The following is a 24,363-nucleotide window of genomic DNA, read 5'->3' on the forward strand; positions in this document are numbered from 1 at the left end:
AGGACTGAGACTGGAGTTTAGACGGGTGGCCCTGCGGGAAGTCTCAAAACCTGTGCCAGCTCTCCTTCCTGCCCAGATTCTCTGAGAACTAATGCAGGGCTCAGGGAGGCAGGTCTGGAAGGAATGTTGAACGAGAATTTTCCTTCGTGAGCTGGATCAAAGCCATTATCTATCTCACTTCCAGATACACCTTACGGAACAAGGTGTTTTTAAAAAACAAAATAAAATGCTTTGGAATTACATGTTTATGCTTGACTAAAATTGGTCTCATTTATCTCCTTCCTCTTCATCTTCTCTGCTCTCTCTTCTCTTACCCAGAAGAGTCTTTAATTTTTTTTCATAAAGAGCTAACATTGAACAATATATAGCAAGGGAAATTTTAATTCAGTGACTAACTTAACTTTGCAATGCTTTAAGAAGGAGGCTATGGTCAGCTGACCCAAAGCCTGTTGGAGAAGGAGCTGTTGCTTATGACAACGTGAAAGCCACTGAAGACCTTATTAAGAGGAGTTTCAGCGGTATGAAGATGGAAGCCAACTGTATCCCCTGAAGGAGGAATGGGCGAATGAGTGGGGAAGTGAGACAGCCTGTGGAGACAATTCTAATGGTGACTTCTTGTCATTTAAATCTCAGTTTAAGTGTCACCTCTTTGGAGTGATCTAAAGTAGCCATCTGGTGACTATCACATGACCATATTTTATTATTAGGGCAAAGCACCTGTTTATGACCTGATCATTTCTTCTTTCTTTCTTTGTTGTTCTCTGCCACTAAGATATGACACATGCGCAACGATTATAATTTTTTTTTCTGTATCCCCAGAACCAAAAAGACTGCTTGGTACCTTGTAGTTGTTCTATAAACATTTGTTGAATGAACGGATAAAAGTTTGGCTATGAGGGAGAGTGGAGAAATAGCCCAGTGCTTCTCAAACTTTGGAGTGCCTAGGAACAACCTGGGGATCCTATCAAAATGCAGATTCTCATTCTGCAAGTCGGGGTGAGAGATTCTGCATTTCTAACAAGCTCTCAAGTGAGGCCAATGCTGCTGGTCTATGAGTCACATTTTGAGTAGTGAGGACGCTAGACCACTTTGAGATGTTGCTCAGAAGGAGCGGGTGGAGAAGAGGAGATTAATGAAGTGGGAGAGAGGGGATAACTGTGGGAGCAAAGCTTTCAGGAAGGCCGAGGGTAGAATCCAGAGAACCAGCAGAGGGATTGGCTTTTCAAAGGCAGAAGGAAACTTTTCTCAGTGTAACAGGAAAGAAGGAGAAGGGGTGAGAGGCGGAGGAAGCTCTAACTGATGGTGTCTAACTTGTCAATGAGGTCATCAGAGGAGAGGGAGAGGGGAGGTGGGCTGTGGGAGGTATGAGAAACAGTCATTTTCTTTCCAGCCAGCATCCAGAAAGTCTTTGAGTTTAGATCATAAATTTAAAGTAAAACCCATCAGCTCTGTTGTGTCATTTTCTCTCAACACTAATCCGCTTGGGTGCAGGTTGGAGAAGGAGGCTGGGAGGTTCATCGAGACTAAGTGTGACAGAATGCAAGAGGAACCAGGGAGCTGAGGGTATTGGTAAGGGGGGGTGATTTTCATGGTGGCCACAGGAAGTGAGGCACAGGCAAGACACTGCTGCTCAGTCCCTGGTCTCATGGGGCTCTAGTGGGGAAGGCAATATACACATATGTGTATGTATTATATGTAAATGTACATGTATATGTAACTAGCAGAACTGTCACTGCCTCACCCATAGTTCCTTGAGCCTTACCTTGTGGATACCTGGCTGACTTCCCACTGCCAGCATCTGCATCTCTTTGCCTGAGAGCATGGCAGGCCAGAAATAGTACCAGGGGGTTGGTGTCCCTGAGAGCATCATTCAACCAGCAACTAAGAGGAATTGGTGTATAAATACGGCAGCTCCCACGCCCCTCGGCTGGGATAACTGAGGTGGCGTTCCACATCGGTTCCCCAGCAGGATGGAGCTCAGTTGCCCATGGTGGTAATTTGCTGGGCAAGATTCTTTTTATGGGTTGCCTTCCCTTTCCTGTCTCACTTCCCTTACTGGATGTTTTCTAGGATCACCCTCCAAATAAATTACTTGCTCTTAAATCCTTGCTTCAGAGTCATCTTCTGAGGCAATCCAAACTAAGGTATATATAATTATCAACTGTGATGTGTCATGGAGAAAGGTACAGGCTACCATTTGTGGGGAGAGGATTATCCGCCAGGGGTCGAGTGGCAGTCGGGGCGTCAGGGAAGGTAAGAAAGAGACCTGTGAGTTGGGATCTAAAGGAGGAGCAGGGTGGAAGGAACATGGTGCATTTAAGGGTCAGAAAGGCCACTGTGGCCGCAGTAGGGGACGGAGGACATGAAGTGAAGCCTAAGAGGCCAGGTTCTGCAGGGTCTTGTAGGACGTGATAAGGAATTTGGCATATCTATTCAGAGAATACTGAGAGGCCACTGAGGGGGCTAAAGCAGCAGAGTGATGACGAGATCAGATCTGCAGCTAACAAAACGTAGAGAAGGACAGGAGAGTGGGGGTGTGGGTGGGGAGGCATTGGGGGGTTGGGGGTGGGGTGGAGTTTTGAAGCCTCTGCTATAACCCGCGCTTTGCATGGAGTGTTGCACATGGAGAAGTCTCAACAAATGTTTGCTGAAGTGGAAGATAACTACTCACTACATATTTGATTGACCAGAACACCCTATTTCCTGGCCAAAAGGAATAATGGTTTCCCTTAATTAATGATGCCCTTTTTTTCTGGGCTGCTTCACTTTATCAGGCCTTTCTCTTTGGGAAAGCATCAAAAGGATAACTCCCTTCTTCCTTTTCTCATTCTCCACTCCTCTCCCTTTGTTCTCTCTTTTTTTCTGTCCCACCTTCCCTTCTACACCCCTCTGTCTCTCCTCTTCCTCCAAATAATCCTATTTAATAAAGTTGATTATTTCTTAGAGTCTCTATTTCTACTAACTGCGGCATTTAATTCTTATCTGTGGCCACCTTAAGACACCGCAGATATAGTCAGTGGAAACAGAATTACACTTTATGAACAAGGTAATTTTAAAGTGGATCTTAATCGAACACCAACAAAATGCAAAAAAAAAAAATGTTCCCAACCACGTTCACTCCTTTGTTAATACGGCCATATATGCATCTAGCATGCACTTATACTTTTTATAGGAAAAATCCCATTCCAAAGGTGATTTATACAAAAAATTGCATGTATGTGTGTGCATGTTACTTATAATCTGAAATTACGAGACACTGAGCATATTTTCAAGAGATGAAAAAGTGGAGACTCATATTCAGAGATGACAGACATCTGATCATCAGTGTGATGGCACATGTGGCCACTGTAAATATATTACTACAGAACACACCAAGAAATACAGAATGATACATACCAGTCAGCAAGTTTAGATTTATGGAGCTGCAGAAGGTAACACAAGACAGAGGTCCAGGAAGGCTAAAACCCAGGCCATAAATTACTCTCCAAGTGTATGTTGTAAATAGTCACAATTGTACCCTTTTCTCTCCTGTACTTCTTTTTATAAAAATCTTGAAATCCTTGCTCATCCCCTTCTTCAACCCAGCAATTAAAGAAAAAAAGACACTAGATGTCTGAGATTTCACATAACCTTTTATACCCAATATTTTTGTTGTCTTAAAAACAAATCTTCACCAGTCGGTGAGGATTATGTTTTGCAACACGCTGGGGTGGAGAAGATCTGTTCGTCGGGTTTTCCATTTTCACCCTGGTGTCCCCTTTTGGTGCATTCACCACTCACCCGATGCCCCTCATCCTATGTTCTGGCAGGATTTGAGACATGCAAATTGCAAACTGGTAAATAGTAACTTTGCATATTTTGAATAGAAGAGAACAACGTGGTACCACTCATTCTGCTCACAGAGAAATTTGAGATAATGGGGATTGAGAGCAAGGGCAGACCGAGGGTCCTAAGTGTTTTCTTTAAAGTGTTTATTATGCTTATTAAATCTATTGTACAGTGATGAATTAATTTGAATTATTTACATGGTCCACCTTTGAGACAATAACCTGATTTAATCAGAGGATGCAAATGTATCATTTCCCTTTGAAACCTAAAAACAGGTTTCAACTGGAAGAAGCATGAGGACTACTTGTATCTTTTCCTACAAATATCGGTTACCACCCTGCAGTTGTCAGCTTAAATGACACAATGTCAGAAATCAAGAGAATGTGGTGATGTATTTCTTAGGAAAGTCGATTAACTCCTCTATGGGGACACGTACCCCGGACAGCCAACTCTTGGGTGACAAACTTCTCAAGTAAAAAGTCTTTCAATTCTGTTTATCTGTAAATATCGTGCACTGTCTGACATGAGGGTGTTCATTTGCTAAAATTTCAGTGTAAAGGAAAATGACATGGTAAGAATGGTTGGCTTTTCATTCGATTATGGGCTTGGTGTCATTTTAATGAATGTTTGGACTTGTAAGAATTCTTTAGTTTGACTACTGAAGCTGTAAAAAACCTAAGGTTGCTGTCAAGTTCAAAGTATTATAATCCAATTGTTTAAAAAAATCTAGGTTTCCACGATGACTTGAAAAAAAATTGGAAATTGTGATCCAAGGCTGTTCTACTTTGGATTATTTTTTTTCTTGGTGTTGGGATGTTTATAAGGAATTTTTGTGAAAGGTAAAGTCTTGTGTGTTTGTAAAGACAGAAGAGGCACAAGTACTTCTGGAGGTGAGGCTCTCTGAGGTGAAGTGAACAGCCTGCATCTTAAATATCTTATGAGATCCAGGCATTAGAACAATGTTTCTGACGAGGAACACAGCAATCTAGGAACAAAAGCGAGATGGGGCCAGAGAAGAAACTGTGAAATTTCTTCAAAATATTAAGTGATCCTAAGGCCGAAAACAGGAATGGATGGTGATACTGCAGATTGTTCCTAATAAGGGCTTTAAAAGCTTAATGATTGATTGATCGAATCTGCATTAATGGTGTACCCCTGACTATGTGTGTGTAAATAAGAGGGCTGATTTATGAGGGTACAATCGTATCTTTCAGATATATTTGGTCCAAGTCTACATATCGAAAATAAAGTGAAGTGTTGAAGCAATTATTTGAACATTTCAGGGAAGACGCCCTCACTTGATTTGGAGGAAGGCTAGTAAGGTGAAGAGTTAAAAAAAAAAAGAAAACTGTAAAGGGAGTTAAGAAAAAACAAAAGAGAGAAAAGCCTAAAAAAACACTTCTGTTAAGAAATATCCCTGGGGCCGGCTGGTGACGTAGTGGTTAAGTGCGAGTGCTCTGCTGTTGATGGCCTGGGTTCAGATCCTGGGCGCGCACCCATGCACCGCTTGTCAAACCATGCTGTGGCAGCCTCCCATATAAAGTGGAGGAAGACAGGCACGGATGTTAGCCCAGGGCCAGTCTTCCTCAGCAAAAAGAGGAGGATTGGCATGGATGTTAGTGCAGGGCTTATCTTCCTCAAAAAAAAAAAAAAAAAAGAAATATCCCTGATTCTCTTATCATAAAAGAAGAAAAATAGATTCCCAGATGCCTCCAGGGAGCAATGTTTCCTTAAAAAAAAAAAGAAGAAGAAGAAAGGAAAAGAAAAAATAATAAAAAGTTGTACTGTTAAATCAGCTATACTTGGAGTCTGTCTGTGTAAGGAAATCAGCCTTTTCATTACAAATAGGTTTTAAATGCCCTAGAGAAGAGAGACGTGAACAGAAGCAATATTATCCACTAACAACCTAACTCCCTTTTAGACATCAGCTGAGAGAAGATCAGCCGCATCATTGAACACGGGGTTTGTCTTAAGATAAAGACTCATCTTTATTTCTTTCAGGATATAAAACTTGTATTTAAATCAATTCAGAGAAGCACTTTAGCTTTAAACATTAGAGAGCGGGGAGAGCCTATTTAATAAAACAGCATTATTTCATTTTCAAAGAATGATACTGGCAGTAGCTCTGAGTTTAAATTCTGTATTCTTTCCCTCAATTATAATTATAGATGGGTCTGAAAGGAAGCATGCCTATTACTGTCATATTTATTCTTTTGACAGGTGTTATGGGACTGTAATTTGACGAAATGACTCAAAACGCAGATTCCCATCCAAATATCAGTCCTGTCATCAACACAAGTGGTTTAGGAAAAATCCTCCAGCAAGCCTTTTCACAGATCTTGAACACCCCTGATATTTTAGCAACAATCCATATTCAGCAATACGGGGGAGAGCCTGCCTTCAGGGCTTATATTCGAGGCAGCAACAGCCAGAAGGAAGAGTGGGTGTTGAAGGTAAAGTGGGACAGCTTTCTTTTTCAACTGGGTGGGGTCGGATCAGGGAAGGGGCACCCGGTAGCTATTGCGTGTTGGGTTCCCGTGTAAACAGACTCCGAGTCCCGCGCGCGGCCGGCAGAGGGCGCTCGGCGCGCAGTCGCCAGGCGGGGTCGGCGCGGCGCCGGTCCGGGGGCGCAGGCGCATTCGTGGCCGCCGCGTCCGCCGCGTCCGGGATTGACGTTCCCCAGCGGAGGCGGGTGAGCCGTGTGGCGCGGGCGCGGGCGCGGGCGCAGGGCGCGGGCGCAGGGGGCGGGGGTGGGGGCGGCGGCCGAACCGGCTCGGGGCGGCGGGGCGGGCTGGGGACGTGGGGCTGGGCGTCCTCGGCCTGGCGTGGCGGGTGGAAGACCCAGCGGTGACTTGCGCCGCTCCGTCTCGCTCCCGGTCCGCTCTCGTGCGCCCGGAGCGCGGCCCCGAACGCCCAGGCCCGTCGCAGGCCTCCCCGGGGCGGCTCGGAGGCGCGGGGACGGCCCCAGGACGCGGGGAGGGGCGCGGGGGCCACAGGCACCCCAGGGGGCTCCAGGCGCCTCTGTGTACTCGCGCCGCCGCGCCCACTAGCGAAATGTTCACCATCTGGCGTGCACCTCCGCGGGCAGCCTCAGTTTCCCCTTTTTTAATAGCAGACGTGGCCCCTCCACGGTCCGTCCGCCCCCAGCACCCGTGAGCGCGCTTACTTGGAGTAACCTTCCGGCTTTGATTTATGCTTCTGCATAACAGATAAGTCCCTTAGTGGCTGAAACCCATTAGCCCTTAGGACTAATCTTTTGTTTATTTTACATAGCATACAATTCACCCATTTAAAGTGCACAATTGAGTGTGTTTTAGTATAGTCACAGAGTTGTGCATCCATCGCCATAATCAATTTTAGAACATTTTCATTATCCCTAAAAGAAACCCCTCGTTTAGCCGTCACCCCTCAGCCCATCTCCTACTCCCCCCAGGGCCCTAGGCAACCGCTAATCTACTTTCTTTCTCTATGGATTTACCTATTCTGCACATTTCTTACAAATGGAATCGGATAATATTTGGTCTCTTGTGACTGGCTTCTTTCATTTAGAGTAATGTTTTCAAGGCTCACCCGTGTTGGAGCATTATCAGTACCTAATTTCTTTTTATTGCAGAATAGTATTCCGTTGTATGACCGTACCACATTTTGTTTATCCGGTCGTCAGTAGATAGACTTTAGGACTCATCTTAAGTCCTCCCCGCCTACCAGACCGTCTGGATCTGACCCTGCCTTCCTGGACAGCATCCTCTTTCCTCTTGCCCTCCTTGCCTCCTGGGGCCCCTGTGGGTCTGACAGTCCCTCCCTCCCTTAGGCCGTCGTGCAGGCTGCAGGCTGCTCTCTCTGCTTTTACCACCTCACCACCTTCACCCTCACCTAGCCAAATCCTACTGCTGCTTCAGACCTCAGATTTAATGTCCCTTTTCCCAGAAAACTTCTCTGACCCTTGACTGGGTGAGGTACCCCATGAGCCAGTCTGTCGGGGCCAGAATTCCACTTTGTAGTATTTAGTTATAATTGAATAATTGGTTTTTATTATCTTCTTTGGTAACGTGTAAGTTCCATGGGGTCAGGGGCTGCCTTGTTAGTTTCTGTGACTCCAGCACACCTTTTTGGTCAATGGCTATTTCAACTCAGGCATGCTCACACACATGTGCCTACTGTGTGTCAGGCACTGTACTGTTCTAGGGATACAGCCAGGAGCAAAATAAACAAACTCCCTGCGCTTAGGGAGCTTCCATTCCAGTGGGGGAATACAAACAGAAACAAATACGAGTCAGGTGGTGAAGAGTGCCATGAAGAAAAAGAGAAGGGACTATAGAGTGGTCAGGGAGGGCCTCTGAAGTGCGACCTGGATACATGGGGAGGTGAGCCATGTGGGTGCCTGGAAGAGAGGTTGGGTATGTGAGGCCCAGCAAGGAGACCAGAGGGAGGGGGACATGAGAGGAAAAGGATAAACCAGGAGCTTTCAGGGGTTATCAGAGACAAGCCCTGGGTGTGTGTAGAAAGAGCTTGAGTTAGGAAGACAGACCTGGGTACAAGCCCAGCTTGGCGGGCACCTACTTATGTGTGACTTTGAGCTTCAGTTTTCTTCCTCTGTAGAGTGGGAGTGGTAGGGTTGGACCCACCCCAGTGTTTGATACTTGGTACATGTCCAATACATTAGTTCCTCTCTTTTGCCCTCAAAGCAGAGTGGTGTGGTGTGGCCTGTGTGTGGGAGGCCGTTGGCACAAAGTGGTCTTAACACCACAGTGGTTCACTTCCGGTTGCTGGTTGCTCCGCTCTGAGACCAGCACGTTTGCCTTCTGTGTGATTTTTCTGGTATGCTTTGGCTGGGCTAGCTCACCAGGTTCGCTTTAAACTAGTAAAGGCTCAGGATGGTTGGGCTGACAACTGTGATGTGGCTCCTTAGCCTTTGAGAAGGCAGGTGTGGTGGAAAGAGCTGAGGATTTAGAGCCAGAGGACCTGAGTTTGAGGCCTGGCTCTGCCACCTGCTGGCTTGGTGACCTCAGGACAGTCACTTTCCTCAGGGCTTTAGTTTCTTCTCTGATAAATGGGAATCAGTCAACACACATTTATTGAGCTTCTGTTATGTTCCAGACTGTTAACCCTGGAGAAGCAACTAATACAATATAGTCTTTGTCCTCCAGAAGCTTACAGTCAGCAAGGACACAGATAACAGGTAGAGTAGGAAAGAGGAAGATGTTCGAGGACCTCACGTGTGCCCCAGCCCCTGCTAGGCGCTGTGCTTACGTTAGCTTGCTTGATCTTTACAACCCCCTCATGGGGTACGCATTTTGTCCTCCAGTTTACAGAGGAGGCAGCAGAAGTGTAGAGAAGTCAGGCGAGTTGCCCAGGATCACACGGCCAGTAAATGGCAGAGATGGTAGAGTAGGCTTCTAGACCAGGGTTGTCTGTCATCAAAACCTGCTCTGGGCTCTTCCATCACATTGTCACATAAATGATGACAGTATGGTGTGATGACTCCATTACAGGAGCCTGGATGGCATGGAGTGTGGGCCTCAAGGAGGTGACATAGGAGCTGGATCTTTAAGGATAAAGAGAAATTCTTGAGGTGGCTGAAGAATTCAACGTGGCGGGGAAGAGAGGTGTTGAAGAGCACACATGTTTCAGAGATGCTCTTAACAATAGCACTTAATAGCTAGTAAGCACATAGTGTGTGCCAGTCTCTGTGCTAAGTGGTTTAGGAGCATTATTTAATCTTCACAATGATTCTATGTAGGAAATAATATTAGTTGCCCCACTGACAGATGTGCAACAGACTGAGGTGGAAGTTAAGAAACTTGCAGGCCAGCCCTGGTAGCCTAGTGGTTAAGTTTGGTGCGTTCCACTTTGGCAGCCCAGGTTTGGTTCCCAGGTGTAGGAACCACTTGGGAACCACTGGGCTGTCAGTGGCCATGCTGTGGCAGTGGCTCACATACAAAAAGAGTGAAAAGAGGAAGATTGGCAGCAGATGTTAGCCCAGGGCTAATCTTTCTCAGCAGAAAAAAAAAAGAAACTTGTCCAGGGTCCCACAACTGGCAGATGATAGAGCCAGGATTTGAACGCAGACTGATCCCAAAGGCTGTGAACTTAGCCTCCATGTGGCTAAAATGCAGGAAGTGTGGGAAAGATGGCAGGAGATGAGTTTGATGAGAGAAGTTGGAACCAGATTTCGGAAGGTCATGGGTAAAGAATACTCCACAGAGGTTTTGGAGAAGGAGAGTGATGGGGTGTATTTTTAGAAAGTGTCCCTGGGTGGCACTGTGGGGGGTGGACTGGAAGGAGAGTGACTGATTAGGAGGTATTTGGATAGTCCCAGGGAGGCATTGTTACAAACTGGGAACCAAGGTCGTGCCCAGGGGCATAAAGGTGGGGTCTTGAGAGCCTTGACCATGTAGGAGAGGGACTGGATGAGAAAGGATTGCTGCCCTGTTTCTAGCCTGAGAGGACGTGCACGTGCCAGCTGGAGCCCCAGAACTGGGGGAGCAGAGCCACTCTGTTCCTGTATTGCCACTTTCCCCATCCAGAAGAGTAATTGCATATTTAAACAATGGCCTGTGCAGGCTTAATTTAGCTTGTATCAGTGCTCAATAGGGCATAATTTCTGGCTATTTTCTGTAGATCCATTCTTTTCTTTCTTCTTTCTTTTTTAGATATATGACTTTTCCCACTTATTTTTAGGTGCCCTATATCAGGACACAGGACAGGGAAACAGGCAGTGGGGTTAGGTGGGGCTGTAGGCCTGTTTCTCAGCATCTGTGCTAGTGATACCACTTGGCTCCCAGGAGATTCCCTTTGTGGCTTTATTTTCACTCTTTTCCTTTATTCTGTCATATTCTCCTTTGGGTTTCCTAAGAGCTTTTTTAGCATTTTCTTAGTTGCCTCTTTTCTTTGTGTAATTGACATCAGCCTTGTGACTTTTTTTTATCTTGATATATGTAAAGGGAAGCTATTGATGATATCCTTGGGTTTCTGAAAAGCATGGAGCAAGGTTTTATGGAGAAGGTTGATACTAGATAATAGTATAAGTATCAAATAGAGAAGGAAGTACTAGATAAATAGACAAATAGAGAAGGAAGTACTAGATAATAGTACAGTCAAGTGTTTTTGTGAGTGCTTGACCTGGTCCTGAACGAGCCCTGGGGAGAGTTCTCTGCGGGGTCCTTAGCCCCGATCTGGGCAGCATTTTGTGGATGGCTCAGACATGGACATGGCAGGTGGTGTTAGAAGCACCTAAGGGCATGGGCTTTGGAATCAGACAGACGTAGGCTTGATTCCTGACCTGACTGTGTACTAGCTGTGTGGCCTCTGGCAAGTTACTTAACCTCTCAGAGCCTCAGGTTCGTCATCTATAAAATCAGGCTAATGATACCTACGCCGTAAGATTCTTGTGAGGATACATGAGATAACACACGTAAAACTCTCAGCACCTACCTGGCACATACTGATCCTTCCCTGAATGGCAGGTGGTAAGATATGCCATCAGCTTTGCAGAAGGCTCGGGGTAGGAGAGCTAGGTGACATGGCAGGCCGTCCATCTCTGTGGTCCAGGGGCTGAGTCCAGAGTCACACATATGCTAGATGCTCTGAATGGCGTCGCATAGGTGACTGACACAGCTTGCTGGGGTTAATCTCTCTCTTTGTACCCCATTTGTACCTGGTATGTGATTGTTTCTGTGCTTTTATTGTGCTGAATTGAGTTGAGTTGGATAACAGACAGGATCAGGTGCCCCAGAGATTGTGACAGATTGTGACTTGGGACTGAACTAATAAAATACAAGATGGGGAAACAGATTTAAGAGTAGTTCATGGAAAAAAGATGCCTTTGAGCTGATTGCCAGGGCCACGTGAGGGCCCAAGCAGAGAATGCAGCCTGAGCTGCGTTCCTTGAATTCCCAGGTAAAGGAAGTGACTCTGCCACCTGAACTCCAGTGCCCACGGAGCTGATCAGAATGCAAGCAAACTGGTTTTCCCCCAGGACAATACGTTTAAGAGTGAGATTGAGAATGAGGGTACGTGTGTGTCCAGAGGAGGGTGAGTGGGATGGAGAAGCATTGGGGGATGACGGCACCAGCGGGATGGTTATCTTGGAAAAGGTGACTGAGGGGCTGGGATAACTGACTGAGTAATGAAAGACTGGTCTTGGGGGTAGGTTAGGGGAGACTTTAGCCCCAAAGGGCAGAGCTCAGACCAAGGAGTAGAATTTTACAGAGCTGATTTTAGATCCTAAAGGACTTTTGACAGCTCGGGCTGCTTGAAAATGGCGTGCTCAGGCTTGGGAGGTCACGCTTGAGCTCCCTGCCTGAGGGAGCATGTTAAGGGGGAAGAGCTGGTGACTCCCTGCCGGGGGTGTGGAAAAGAGAGTTCTTTTACTCAGAGATGGGAGAAGGTAGCTTTCACTCTTTGGAACCTGGTTTTGAAAGGCTGCCTACTTGGGACGGTTTTCTCTTCACTCAGTCACCAGCTTTCACGGAGAGCCTCCTCTGAGCCAAGCCACGTGACCTTAGGTGTTTCTATAACTTCCTAATTCATTAAAGGCTACAGGCTGAATAATCCAACTCAGCTCTGATTCGGGAAAAAGCTAAATAAATTTCACCTGATCTTTAGTTTGATTTAATTAAAAGAAAAAAAAGATGTATTTTTTTCTTTTTGATGTGTACGGAGTTAAGGGAATCAGTGAAATCCACACGCCTCTCCGATCTGTTTGTACCGGGGCGTCCTCTAGCAGGCCATTCTTATTTTGGACAGAGCGTTAAAAGGGCACCAGGACACACTGTGTTCCCTTTTCCTGCTTTTCCAGGGGCAGAGAAGAGCAGGGGAGAGGGCCCTCATATTTAGGGAGCTGCTGCAGTGAACCGGGCGTGTGTGCTCTCTTAATCTTCACCTCAGTCTGGCCACGGTTTGGGGCCCGTGTGTTTTCACTGTCCACTCAGTCATCAAGGGACAGGAAAGTGGCCGGAATGTTGTTGGGGAGAGGGAGGATTCAATTTGACACCCCTCTATTGAGTGACCACTGTGTGCCAGGCACTGTGGGAGTAGCAAAGTGACAGAGCCAGGACGAGCATGGGGATTTGGTTGCAGATGGGAGAGAGATTGGTGATTGACCAGGGAAAGCCTTGAACACCACCCCCCACATGCACACCACCACACGTACTGATGACCCTAGAGTTTGTTCTGTGGTCGCCATTAAAGAATATCAAGCAAGGGCCTCAAAGATGAGATTTTTGCCTTTAGAAACTCGTTCCGGCTGAGTATAGGGAGGGATTGAAGAGGAGACACATCAAAAGGGTGTTGGATTAATCCAGGAGAGAGGCTCTGAGAGCCTAACAGAGCCTTGGAAAAGGAAGGGCCCCCATTCCTTCAGGAGCTCAGGGAGGTTGGAGCACTGGAGTTAGAGCCAGAGTCACATCCCAGCTCTGCCACTCTCTAGTTGTGTATTCGTGGGCATGTCGGCTCACTTTTCAGCCTCAGGTTCCACATCTACAAAATGGGGATAAGAATGCTTTTTGTCAGAGACTTGTTGTAAAAATGTCTAGTATCATGCTTAGCGCGTCGGTCGGCTCTCAGGTGACGATGAATGTCATGGTGGAGGGGGTTGAGGATATTCTCTGATGGCCTCTCCAGACTGATGAGGTAGGAGGTGTCGGTTGCCTGCAAGGGGTTCCTGCAGGTGAGTTGGAGGGAGGCTAAGGAGACTGGAAAAGGAGAAGATGGGGTGGAAAAGGAAGGGTGTTTCTGTCAGACGATGGCCAGGAGTACCCAGGGCATGGAGGACCCTGCAGAGGCAGAGGTCATCACTTTATAGTGGACAGGAGCGCAGAACTGTCTCAGCCACATTTGGATCCCCAGAGCTTGAGGCAGGGGAAAAGGCAGAGCTGCTGTTTTCTTAAGGTTGGGCTTGGTCAGATTTTGAGGTTACTCGCCAGCAGGCATTTGTGGAGGAGTCCACTCTGTGCCCAGTACTGTGCTAGGCATTGAGGGAGCAGAGATGGGGGCGTCTGACACAGTGCTTGCCCTCATGGAAGTGTGGTCTGGTGAGGAGTTCGAGAGGCAAACGCTCGGAGCACGGGGTGGTTCCTGCTGATGAAGCAGGTACAGCGGATGTGGACAAACAGATAAGGGTGAGAGAGAGTCTAGTTCTGTGTGAGGGCAAGAGGGGACAGGAGGACTTCACCAGAAAGAAATTTATGGAAAGAGTGTTAGGACCTCACAGAATTCTGGAGAAGGCTGGAGAACTGGGCAGGAATCTAGACATTTCTGGAAGGCCAGGTGGCAGGACCTATAAGGATAGCTCAGAGCAGGAAGAGGTTGATCAGGATGCACTATTGCCAGGGACATGAACTCATTCCCAGGATCTTTGTAACCCTGTTCAAGAACACGTGTTCCAGAAGTGGGGATTGATCACTCAATTGGCCTAGCTTGGGTCTCATGCTCTTCTTGTGGCCAGAAGAGATGGAGCTACCGATGAGAGTCTCAGCAGGCCAAACCCAGTGGGAAGAGGTCATCCCTAGAAAGAAATGCGGATGGGGGCCTGTTAGGAAGAACCACAGATGTCCACCACAGGACAAAGAGAAGTCCATGTGGGGGATGGGGCTAGTGGTCCAGGCAGCACCCATCTCGGGCTCTGGATCCAGACTTCCTGGGTGCAAATCCTGGCTTCTGCCCTCACAGCTCTGTGACCTTGGACAAATTTCCCACCTTCTTTTTGCCTCTGTTTCTTTATCTATAAAAAGAGAGCATAATGGTACCCTCTTGTAGAGTTATTGTGAGGATTAAAATTAGTTAACTCATGTGCATTGTTTAGAATAGTGCCTATCACATGGTAAGTATTCAGGAAGGCAGCTGTAGTAATAATTGTGATGATGATGGTGATTACTGAAGGAACTGTAGGTGGTGTGTCAATGTGCCTGGCAGGTGGAGGAGTGATGAGGGATGAATCTGGGCAGGTAAGGAGGCTTTAGGAATTGGTATCAGCCTAGAGTTTAAGACTTTATCTACTAGGTGATGGGAAAGCTGTAGAAGGATTTTTCTAAAATAACTTTTTGGTATGAAAATTTTCAGAATATATGGAAGTTGAAATAACAGCACAATGTCCACCCCTATACCTGTGTCTAAACACAGTCTTTACATTTTGCCACATTTGGTTTATCTTTCTGCCTCTATCTTTTTCTGTGTTGTCTTTTGCTGAACCATTTGAAAGTAAGTTGCAGACATGGTAACACATCACCTCGAAATACTTCCCCTTGCGTCTTCCACATCACTACAGCATTGTTGTTATACCTAAGACAATTAAATTCATAATAATTCACGTTATCATGTTGTGTCCAGCTGTGGGAAGATTGTAAGTTGGGAGTTAGGTAAAGCATGGTGACTGCGCGGAGGCGGAGGCTGGAAGGGCGCTGAGGGCAGCTGAACACCCTTCCAGCAATCCAGCCAGGAGCTGATGAAGCATGAACTAGGGCAGTGCCGGGTGATGAGGTGCCAGTGTCTGAGGAATCCATAGGCCTCCCGCTGAGTGTGGGGCAGGGGTGCTGGGTCAGTGAGGGCTTCCTGGAGGAGGTTCCAGACCTTAGAGCTGAGTGTTGAAGGATCAGGAGACCTGCAGGAAGCAGATAGGGGTATTGTAGGCAGGAGTGGGAGGATTCATTCAACACATGGATATTGAACATCTACTGTGATGGTTAAGTTCATGTGTCAACTTGACTGGGCCGTGGGGATGCCCAGATATTTGGCCAAACATTATTCTGAGTGTCTGTGAGGGTGTTTTTGGATGAGATTAACATTTAAATCAGGAGACTGAGTAAAGCAGGTTGCCCTCCCTAATGTGGGTGGGCCTCATCCAAGTACTTGAAGGCCTGAATAGACTGACCCTCCCTGAGTAAGTGAGAATTCTGCCTGTGGCCTTCAAACTGGGACATTGGCTCTTCCTGGTTCTACAGCAGCTTCTGGCCTTCAGACTCAAACTGGGACATTGGCTCTGCAGATTTTGAACTTGCCAGCCTTGATAATCACATGAGCCAATTCCTTATAAATGGCTTTATATACAGTCATGCACTGCATAATGACGTTTCAGTCAACGACTGGCTGCATTTATGATGGTGGTCTCATAAGATTAGTGCCATATGGCCTAGGTGTGTAGTAGGCTAGACCATCTAGGTTTGTATAAGTACACGCTATGATGTTTGCACAACAACGAAATCGCCCAAAGATGCATTTCTCAGGATGTATCCCTGTCATTAAGCAACATGTGACTGTGTGTGTGTGTGTGTATGTGTGTGTGTGTTTGTGTGTGTCTGTATATATATATATCCCCTATCTGTTCTGTCTCTCTGGAGGGCCCTAATACATCTACCATATGCCAGGCATTCTGTCATGCTGCTGAGACCGTAACAGGCAAACATGACACAGGCTGTCGTGGAGTGGCCACTCAGACCTCAGTTTGCGTGGACCTGGCGGTGACTGGTGGGAGATGTGATGAGGGGTGGGCAGGGGTCAGATCAAGAGAGGGCCTTAGAGACCATGGAAAGGAGTATGGACTTTATTCTGTGGACCAGTGCTTTCCAAACTTCACTGTCATGGTTTCTGTCATTCCCATGTTTCAACTGCATTCTTATTTGGTTGATACATTTTAAAATATCAGTTTTATGTCCATTCATTTTTTTCAACTGTTTTAAGCCTAATACCTATGAAATAATGGGATTGTTTTTCTTATTACACGTGCAAATAGGTATGAAGTCATTGCAATAAAAAGGCGTTGGTCCATATACTGCTTAAAATAATTTCCTATTTGTCGCACATTTTGGGAAAAGTTGTCATGAGTGATGGGGGTAGGAGTGGCTATTATGGGTTTTAGGCAGGGACATGACATGCTGAGATTTATGTTTTGGCAAGATTCACTCTGGCTGTTGAGTGGACAATAGACTGGAACGCAGGGAGACCTGCTGGGGACTTGCAGTTTTCCACATGAGCTATGATAAGTGTCTGAACCAAGGATGTGCAGTAGAAGCAGAAAGGAGGGGACAGATTTGAGAGGGCATTCTGAAGTAGAATATGATAGGACTTAGAGACCAGTGGCATGAAGATTGAGGGAGAAGAAAGAGTCTGGTTGGCTTGGGGATGGTTTTGGTTTGGTTGCCTGGGAAGGTGGAGGTGCCTTCACAGAGGCAGGGGGCCCGATGGAGAGGCTAAGGTCAAGTCCAAAGAGCAGGATGTGCGGATGGAGTGTTCTCAGGGCCACAGGCTTTGACTACAGTTTTAGCAATGATGCTGTGAGGTTCATTGCCCCTTAAGTAATAGCAAACCCACACTTTAAATTAAATTAAAACATTTTTAGTTTAACTCCTCTGAGTGGACCCACACATGCCTTCTCTGCTCGTTATTACTGAGAATGACTAAGTATTATAATTGAGCTGAAAATAATCTCCCGCCCATACTTGCTGGGTTGGTTTCTAAGTATTGCTTGGGTTTTTAAGTAATGAAACAAAGTTGTGCTCTTTCCAAATGTTAATTTTGAAGACTGCAGATGGTAACCATCTGTTACACGACTAGCATTTTACAATATTTGATTAGCACTTTATATAGTTTGGGGAAGCCTGCCAGTGGAGTCTGCCCATCAGGTTGGGGACTTCAGTGGTATGTCCTCTGTAGTGGCCCCTGAAGGTCTTTGCCCCCATTGTGTGGGGTTCCCCTCTGTTTGTTGGGCTGAAGCGTGGCTAATCATATTGGCAGGTTGATATTCATGGGGGCCCTGCCTCGTTTGCACTTTTCCTTAGAGCTAGAACCTGCAGAGCTCATCGTGGAAGGAGAATTTGGGAGGTCAAGACCTGTCCATCAGTTAGGACTCAAAACAACAAACACAAGCTGCTTTGACAAAGGGGGTTAATTGGTTCAGATCATTGAAAGGCTAGGGGTGGGACTGCCTTCAGGTGGATGGTTTTGAGGCTCCAATGAATTCTTCAGACTTGATTTCGCTCAGGGTCTTAGCTCTGCCTTCTGTGTGGCTTCAGTCTCAGGCTTCAAGAGGAGGCAAGATGGCTTCCCTGAGAGAGGATCAGTCCTCTCAGCATCAAGTCTCCAGGGAAAGAGCTGAGGCCTTTCCAGTCACTTCTGCAGAGGTGTTGAGATTTGCTCTGATTGGATCAGCTCCCATCATGTGCCCATCTGTGAACCAATCCCTGCAACCACCTGGATGCAGGGCTCTGGTTGGTCAGGCCTGGAGTGGAGCCCCACCCAGGGCTTGTGGGCTGAGACCTGGCTAGGGGCAGATCGCCAGTTGCACATCCAGGGCTGTTACCAGAAGGGAGGAAGGATGGTGGGGGCAGACAACCACCTGTCCATCCCCGTGTCAGAGTGCGAGTGCAGAGTACTGGGAGGAACTGGCAGACTTAGCTGTGGAGACAGACATTTATTGTTGCCAGGAAGATAATATCCTGGAAGTGGAATCAAGGATTCTCTGAAACCAGCTACTTAATAAGTTTCCTTTCATAGTTTAAAGACCTCTGATAGTTTTAGTATTCTAGTTCTCTTTTTTGAGGGGGAGGGAGTTGTTTTTTTTCTTTTTGTGTTACTTTAAAACTAAGGCCAGTCACTTAATCTTGGTCTTTTAGCTCCTTCATTTGGAACGTAGTGAGTTTCTCTTTCAGAGAGGGGAAATCTGTACAGGGGAGATAAGAAATTCCATTCAGTCAGTTCCACGACAGGGCGTGAAGCGCTGGGGCCTGGGCCAGGCTCCGCGGGCCTGGCAGCAGATGAGTCCCCAGCAGTGTGGGAAGCGCTGTAGCAGCTCCATCAGCAGGGCCGTGCAGCCCCCAGGGAGGGACAGTCAGGAAGGGCTTCCCAGAGGAGGTGACATGGAGTAGGACCTGGAAGGATGAACGCGCGTTCCTCACATGGAGGAGACGGGGAAGGGAGCTTGACGCTAAGGGGGCTGCATGTACAAAGGCATGGGGAGGTGACATACTTGCTGGTTTGGGGGATCTGGGAGAAGTTCCTTGTGGCTGACCGTGGGATGAGCCCAGGACGCTGGTTCCAGAGCTCATTTTGGTGTCAGTGTGGAGGAGACTGGGGAGTGACAGCCTGGAGGCAGGGACACCAAGCAAGATGCTGTGGTAGAGATCCAGGCAGGAGCTTATGGGGCATCTTGTTAAAGTGCAAGTTCTATCTAGTAGGTCTCGGGTGATGTCGACGCTGCTGGTCCAGGCCCACACTCGGAGTAGCGAGGCTCAGACCTCTGGGCATTCTCCCCTCGTTACCTGTAGTCAGCTGGTTTCTCAGTGATTGCAATGCAGGGTCTTCCTGCTTGTCCCCCGCACTCTGCCTTGGGGGATGGGTCAGTGACACCTCTTCACCCACCACCTGAAGTTGGTCTCCAGAAAGAAGCTGCCAGAATGAGGCTGCGCATCTCACCTGTGGTCCCCGCATACCTGCTCTGGGTCCCCATAGTCTACAGGACTGAATGCCCAGTCTGTGCTCAGGATTTGGGTCCTGGGGTGTGGCATGAAGGGGACCTGGCCTCTGTGCTATATCAAGCCTCTTCACAGAGTGCTGGAACCCGGGGGCCAGGCCAGGGATTGGCTTGATGCCTTAGAAGTGATGCTCTGTGTTTTCTAGGGACAGACCTTGAGGATGGCCCCGCTCGCAGGGGCAGAACTGGTCCAGAGGCCACTGCAGCTCTACCGATACCTGCTGCGCTGTTGTCAGCAGCTGCCAACCAAGGGCATCCAGGAACATTACAAACACGCTGTCAGGCAGGTGGGAGCAGGGTACCCTGGGCTGGGGATAGAGGGGTTCCCGTAATAGGCAGCCTATCACAAGGTCATGGGGGCCAGGGGCAGGGGGCAGGGATGGTCTTTCAGGTGGTGGTGGGGCAGCAGTTTGGTAAGCCACCGGAAACCAATGCTGGACAGCCCAGCTCCTCTCTCTGGTTTCTGTTCAGGAAACAGAGATGCCCCACCCGGCACACCAGCTCTGTGCCAGGGTTTGAGTAAGGCAGCTAAATGGGTAATTAAAATAGAGCATGGGACACAATATCATTTTGACAGGCATTCCTGTCAGTAATGCACAACCTGAATTTAATCATGAGAAAACATCAGGTAGACCCAAACCGAGGGGCCATCCAGCACATACTGGCCTGTACTCATCATGTATGCCAATGTCAGGAAACCCAAAGGAAGGCAGAAGACTGCTCTGGTTCAAAGAAGACTAGAGAGATGTGACAACTAAATGTAATTAGTGATCTCAGATGGATCCTGGACCAGAAAAAGCAATTATTATAAAGGACGTTATTGGGGAAATTCAAGTAATTGGAATATGGGCTGTAGGTTAGACCATAGGATTACTTCAATGTTAAATGTTCTGAATTTGAGTACTGTGGTTATGTAAGAGAATGCCCTTATTGTTAATACACTCCGAAGTGTTCAGGGGTAAAGGGCATGATGTCTGCAACTTTTAAATGCTTCCAGAAATTTTTATACAGACACATAGAAAGAGAGGATGATAAAGCAGATGTGGCAAAACAGTAACAATTGGTGATTCTGGTAGGGAATTCTTTTTTATTCTGGCAGCTTTTCTCTAGGTTAGAAATTAATTCCAAATAAAAGGTTAAAAATGCAAATGAATACAGATATAATGTGGAAAGTAAAAAAATATAGAGGTAGCACCAGAGGGCTGTGGGCACCTGGGGAAGGAGCCGTTAACTGTCAAGGGAGTCAGGGAGGACTTCCTGGAGGTGAGCATTTGAAGTGCTCCTAAAGGCGAGTAGGAGGCTGTGTGGGTTGAGAGGGACAGGGCAGAGGAACCACCAGTTCTTTGGAGGACCCTGAGTGCCACACCAGTAAACCTGAATCTCACGTTGCTTCTCAAGGGCAAACATCTGGTCAAAAGCAAACAGCAGCCTGCCTGGCTCTGCACTGGGCCTGGCTGGATTTTCCATAGCCCCCCTCCGCACCGCCCCTCCCTCTCCGCGTGACTCTCCAGCTGGGTCGGGAGAAGCCCTGTTCTCCCCTGTTGTGAAGCCATGCAGAGAGATGGAAGTTCCCCTTAGACCCTTGCTGCCTGATAACCTTTGGGTCCAGCTTCATTTGGGGGTGACGGGGGGCCAGTCTTCCTTTTTGCAGTTGCCCCTTGTAGTGAAATAGACCAGGATTCAGATGCTGGCGCCATTGCTTAGCGGCAGGTGAGGATTTCTGAGGCTCTGTGTCCTCATTTCTAGGTGGGATCATCATAAATGCCTGTGGAGGGGTAGGAGCCATGCTGAGTATAAAGTGCCCGTGCTGTGCCCAGCCCGTAACTGGTGCTCTGAAGCTGCCGGTTCTGTGAATTTTGCCTAGTCATCTTTTTTTATGCTTAAACTTCCAGAGTTTCCGGGTTCATTCGGATGATGACAACCCTGAGAGAATCCAGCAGATTATTAAAAGAGCCATTGAAGATGCCGACTGGATCATGAACAAAGTGAGTGCTTGGCTCCCGCCTCCACCTATGAGCTGGGGTGTAGATGGCTGTGATCTCTGTGACCACCAGGGGTCGCTCCTGCCCCACAGTTGAGACCTACAGTGCTGATGAAGCTCCCCAGCCAGCTGCTCCCTTCCTCCAGAAGGCCAAAGGTGGTGGCAGATGCTCTTCTAGTTGCATTTGTTTCTGCCTCCATCCCTAACGGTGCTGGATAAGCTGAGATGGGGCAGCAGGAAGAAGGAAGAGAATGGTCTTCCTGGAAGCAATGGTGGCAAAGCTGGCAGCAACCTCATGATGTCTCAGAGAGAGAAGCTGTCCTGCGGGGTAGTGAGCTCCCTGTCTCTGTGGGTATTCACAGTGAGGCATGATTGTTGAGGAAACGTTCAAGTATCTGTTTTGGTGGAAGAAGGGAGGACTTTAGAAATACAGACTGGTTTGCTGGTCCTTACACTTTGGTGTTAGAACTTGCCCCACCTCCCTGTCCTTTTAAATCAGAATCTCTAGATGTGGGGTCCAGGATTAATTTTTTTAAACTCAGTGATTGGGCTAGATGGCTTCTGAGGGTCCTCTTCTAACCTGAGGTGTTTTTTTTTTTTTCCAAACAAGACTCAGCTTCAAGGGAAGGATGGGCACGCCACCGTGTTCAATTCCAATGTCCTCAGTGTCTTTCTTATCCTCCCTCCCCAACCCCATCAGCTTCCTTTTCTCTTAAAGAAGAAAGGAGGTCCAGGCGCCAACCAGAGATCTGACCATCTGGTTCCTCCTGACTGGGTCCCACCACCTCCGAGGAGCCCCTGCAGGAGGCAGCAGAGGCCTGGATGCTCATGTTCTCAGGGTTTCCCAGGTCCGCCCCCCCCCCCCCCGCCCCCGTTGGCTTCCCTCGCCCACTTCTAATGATCTCTCTGTGTTGCAGTATAAAAAACAAAACTGAGACTCCAGGGCCTAAGGAGTGAAGCTGTCCTGAAGACACAGGTTGAGAGGCCTCTCTTCTCCTGGAGCTGATCAGCAGCAGCGGTTTGGGAAGATCCCTGGGCCTTGTGGGCTGAAAGCAGGAAGCCAGGGGTGGGAGAGGCTGACATTTGTGCAGACGGCTCTTCTCGCCATGTTTGTGTCCCCAGTGTCCCTTACGTTTGCTTTCCAGCCGCTTATGATGTGAGATTTGGGGAGAATGTGTTTTTCGCTTTGCTCTGAAAGTGATTTATTTATTCTGACGTCATTCTTTAAGACCCGGAGCAGGCGTCCCCTTGGATGGCAGCATACACAGAGCACAGGGCATGGGTTTTAGAACCAGATGGATATGGATTTGAATCCCAGCTCAGCAGCTTTTCAAAGGTGTTGTCTTCGAGCTCAGTTTCCTCCTTTGTGAGGATTAAATAAGATGACGTTGAAGGGCCTAACGCAGGACACGGTGCCTGGTGGTGCTGGTAGATAGCCCTCCGAGGAAGCCTCCTCCGCTGCTCCCTCCTCGGCTCCCGCAGTGCCCTGCACATCTCTCTAGCACACTCCACGTCGGGGCTTGTTTGTTTGTGGACTTGTCCTGTCCCTGCTTGTCACCCAGAGCCCTCACAATTGCACCGTGCTCAGCAGTCCGCCAAGCTGCTCTTCCTGACGCCGTCCCTCCTGCAGCCCTGGTCCTTGCCTTCACGGAGTTGATAGTGTCCCTGAAGTGGGGAAATGCAGGCTGTGTGAGACAAGGAAGAACGCCAGGGCTGCTCCAGGAGACGCCGATGTGTTCAGGCTTCTGTGAAGTTTCCATCTGTCTTGACTCGCCCTTCTCTGCTTTGCCGCCATCTTGGAAGGAAGAAAGGAGGGAGGAAGCATCTGTGTGGGTGATGTGAGCCTGCAATCGGTGGAGAGAGACAGCCCTGGATCGCATCCCAATTCCAGACAAGTTGCTCCTGGGTAACTCATCTTGCCTCTTTCAGCCATCTATCCAATAGAGTGATGACCGTGCCTACCTCACAGGGCCGCGGTGAGCAGTAATGAGCTCTGAACGTGACCAGTGCTTCACCCAGAACCTGGCATGGGGAGCCAGCTGCAAGGTCGTTGCCAGCTACCATTATTAGGGAGCCCTGCTTTGCAGACGGGGATGAAAGATCAGAGAGGTCGAGCCCCTTTTCAGAGTCGCAAAGCTTAGTAGCCAGGTCTGTCTGAATCTACTAAACACTATAGATTTGAGAGGGAAAAGAGAGCAGCAGGGAAAGAGGAAAGGGAGGGAGGGAGGAAGGAAGAAGAAAGGAAGAAGAGAGAGCAGCAGGGAATGTCGGGGATAACTGATAACTGGCCAGAGCGGGCAGAGCAGCCAGAAGATGCAGAGAGTAGCCACATTGGGACTTGAGTATCCCCAAGGACTCGCAACCAGCAGGATGAGCTAGCGTGTGTGTGTCCCTGCAATTATATGACTTAAAGTGACTCAGGTACATCTCTGTGCACTCAACTGATTAGCAAATAACAAAGTAAATACATCAATTTGTGAAAGTTCTGGTGTCTTCTTGATGTATGTTTCCTACTGTGTGCTGTCATACTAGGTATTGAGGACTTGGAGACAGGCAGACAGAAAGCTGCCTGGGGGTGGGGATCTTTCTTCAGAGGGGATGACCAGGTGCTGGTCCCACTGCTAGACACCAGATGATGAGGTCAGATTTGCCGCACCAGGGGGAGGGTAAGTTGAGGAGTTTCAGGCCAGTCCCATACTCAACCGACCCCCCTCCCCACCTGTGTTGTTCAGCCCCTCTGAAGTCAGGGGGCCATTTGGTCAACAGGGTGGGGTTGGTTGTATGCCAGGCCTTTCACCAGCAGGAGAGGTGTGAGGGAAGGCTGGCCAGGGTTTGGGAGAGAGTCCCTTGCCCTGACTGGCTCTTCAGGGTGGTCCCACGACCCTCAGTTCACTGGTTGGTGCTTGATCCAGATGTGCTGCCTCAGCCAGGTGGCAGACAGTGGATGCCCAGCTCCGGAGAGGGGCTTGCCTGTGACGGAACCGACAAGCGGCATGGGTCGGTTAACAATGTGTTGGCCACTCTCCACCAGCCCCTGTGATGCCGGAGAGGGTAGTGAGCATGGTCATCTGGGGTGGTACCCCGGAAGTGC

General features: G+C 48.1%; 1 protein-coding gene across 2 annotated transcripts; it reads left to right on the forward strand.

Annotated features, from left to right (window-relative positions):
* Nucleotides 1–6,450: 6,450 nt before the first annotated feature.
* On the forward strand, nt 6,451–23,757 carry LYRM9 (LYR motif containing 9). Of its 2 annotated transcripts, none has more exons than XM_087440758.1 (4): nt 6,451–6,520; nt 19,438–19,578; nt 21,184–21,276; nt 22,190–23,757. In XM_087440758.1, the coding sequence occupies exons 2-4, from the start codon at nt 19,453–19,455 to the stop codon at nt 22,205–22,207; spliced, it is 237 nt and encodes a 78-aa protein (XP_087296884.1). In that variant the 5' UTR covers nt 6,451–6,520; nt 19,438–19,452; the 3' UTR covers nt 22,208–23,757. The 2 variants fall into 2 exon arrangements, with proteins under 2 accessions (XP_087296884.1, XP_087296883.1); XM_087440757.1 differs by lacking the exon at nt 22,190–23,757 and adding an exon at nt 21,973–22,183.
* The last annotated feature ends 606 nt before the right edge of the window (nt 23,758–24,363 follow it).

This window comes from Ceratotherium simum, chromosome 16 (genome assembly GCF_057802395.1).
Source record: "Ceratotherium simum simum isolate JZ-2026a chromosome 16, ASM5780239v1, whole genome shotgun sequence".
Classification (NCBI taxonomy): Eukaryota; Metazoa; Chordata; class Mammalia; order Perissodactyla; family Rhinocerotidae; genus Ceratotherium; species Ceratotherium simum.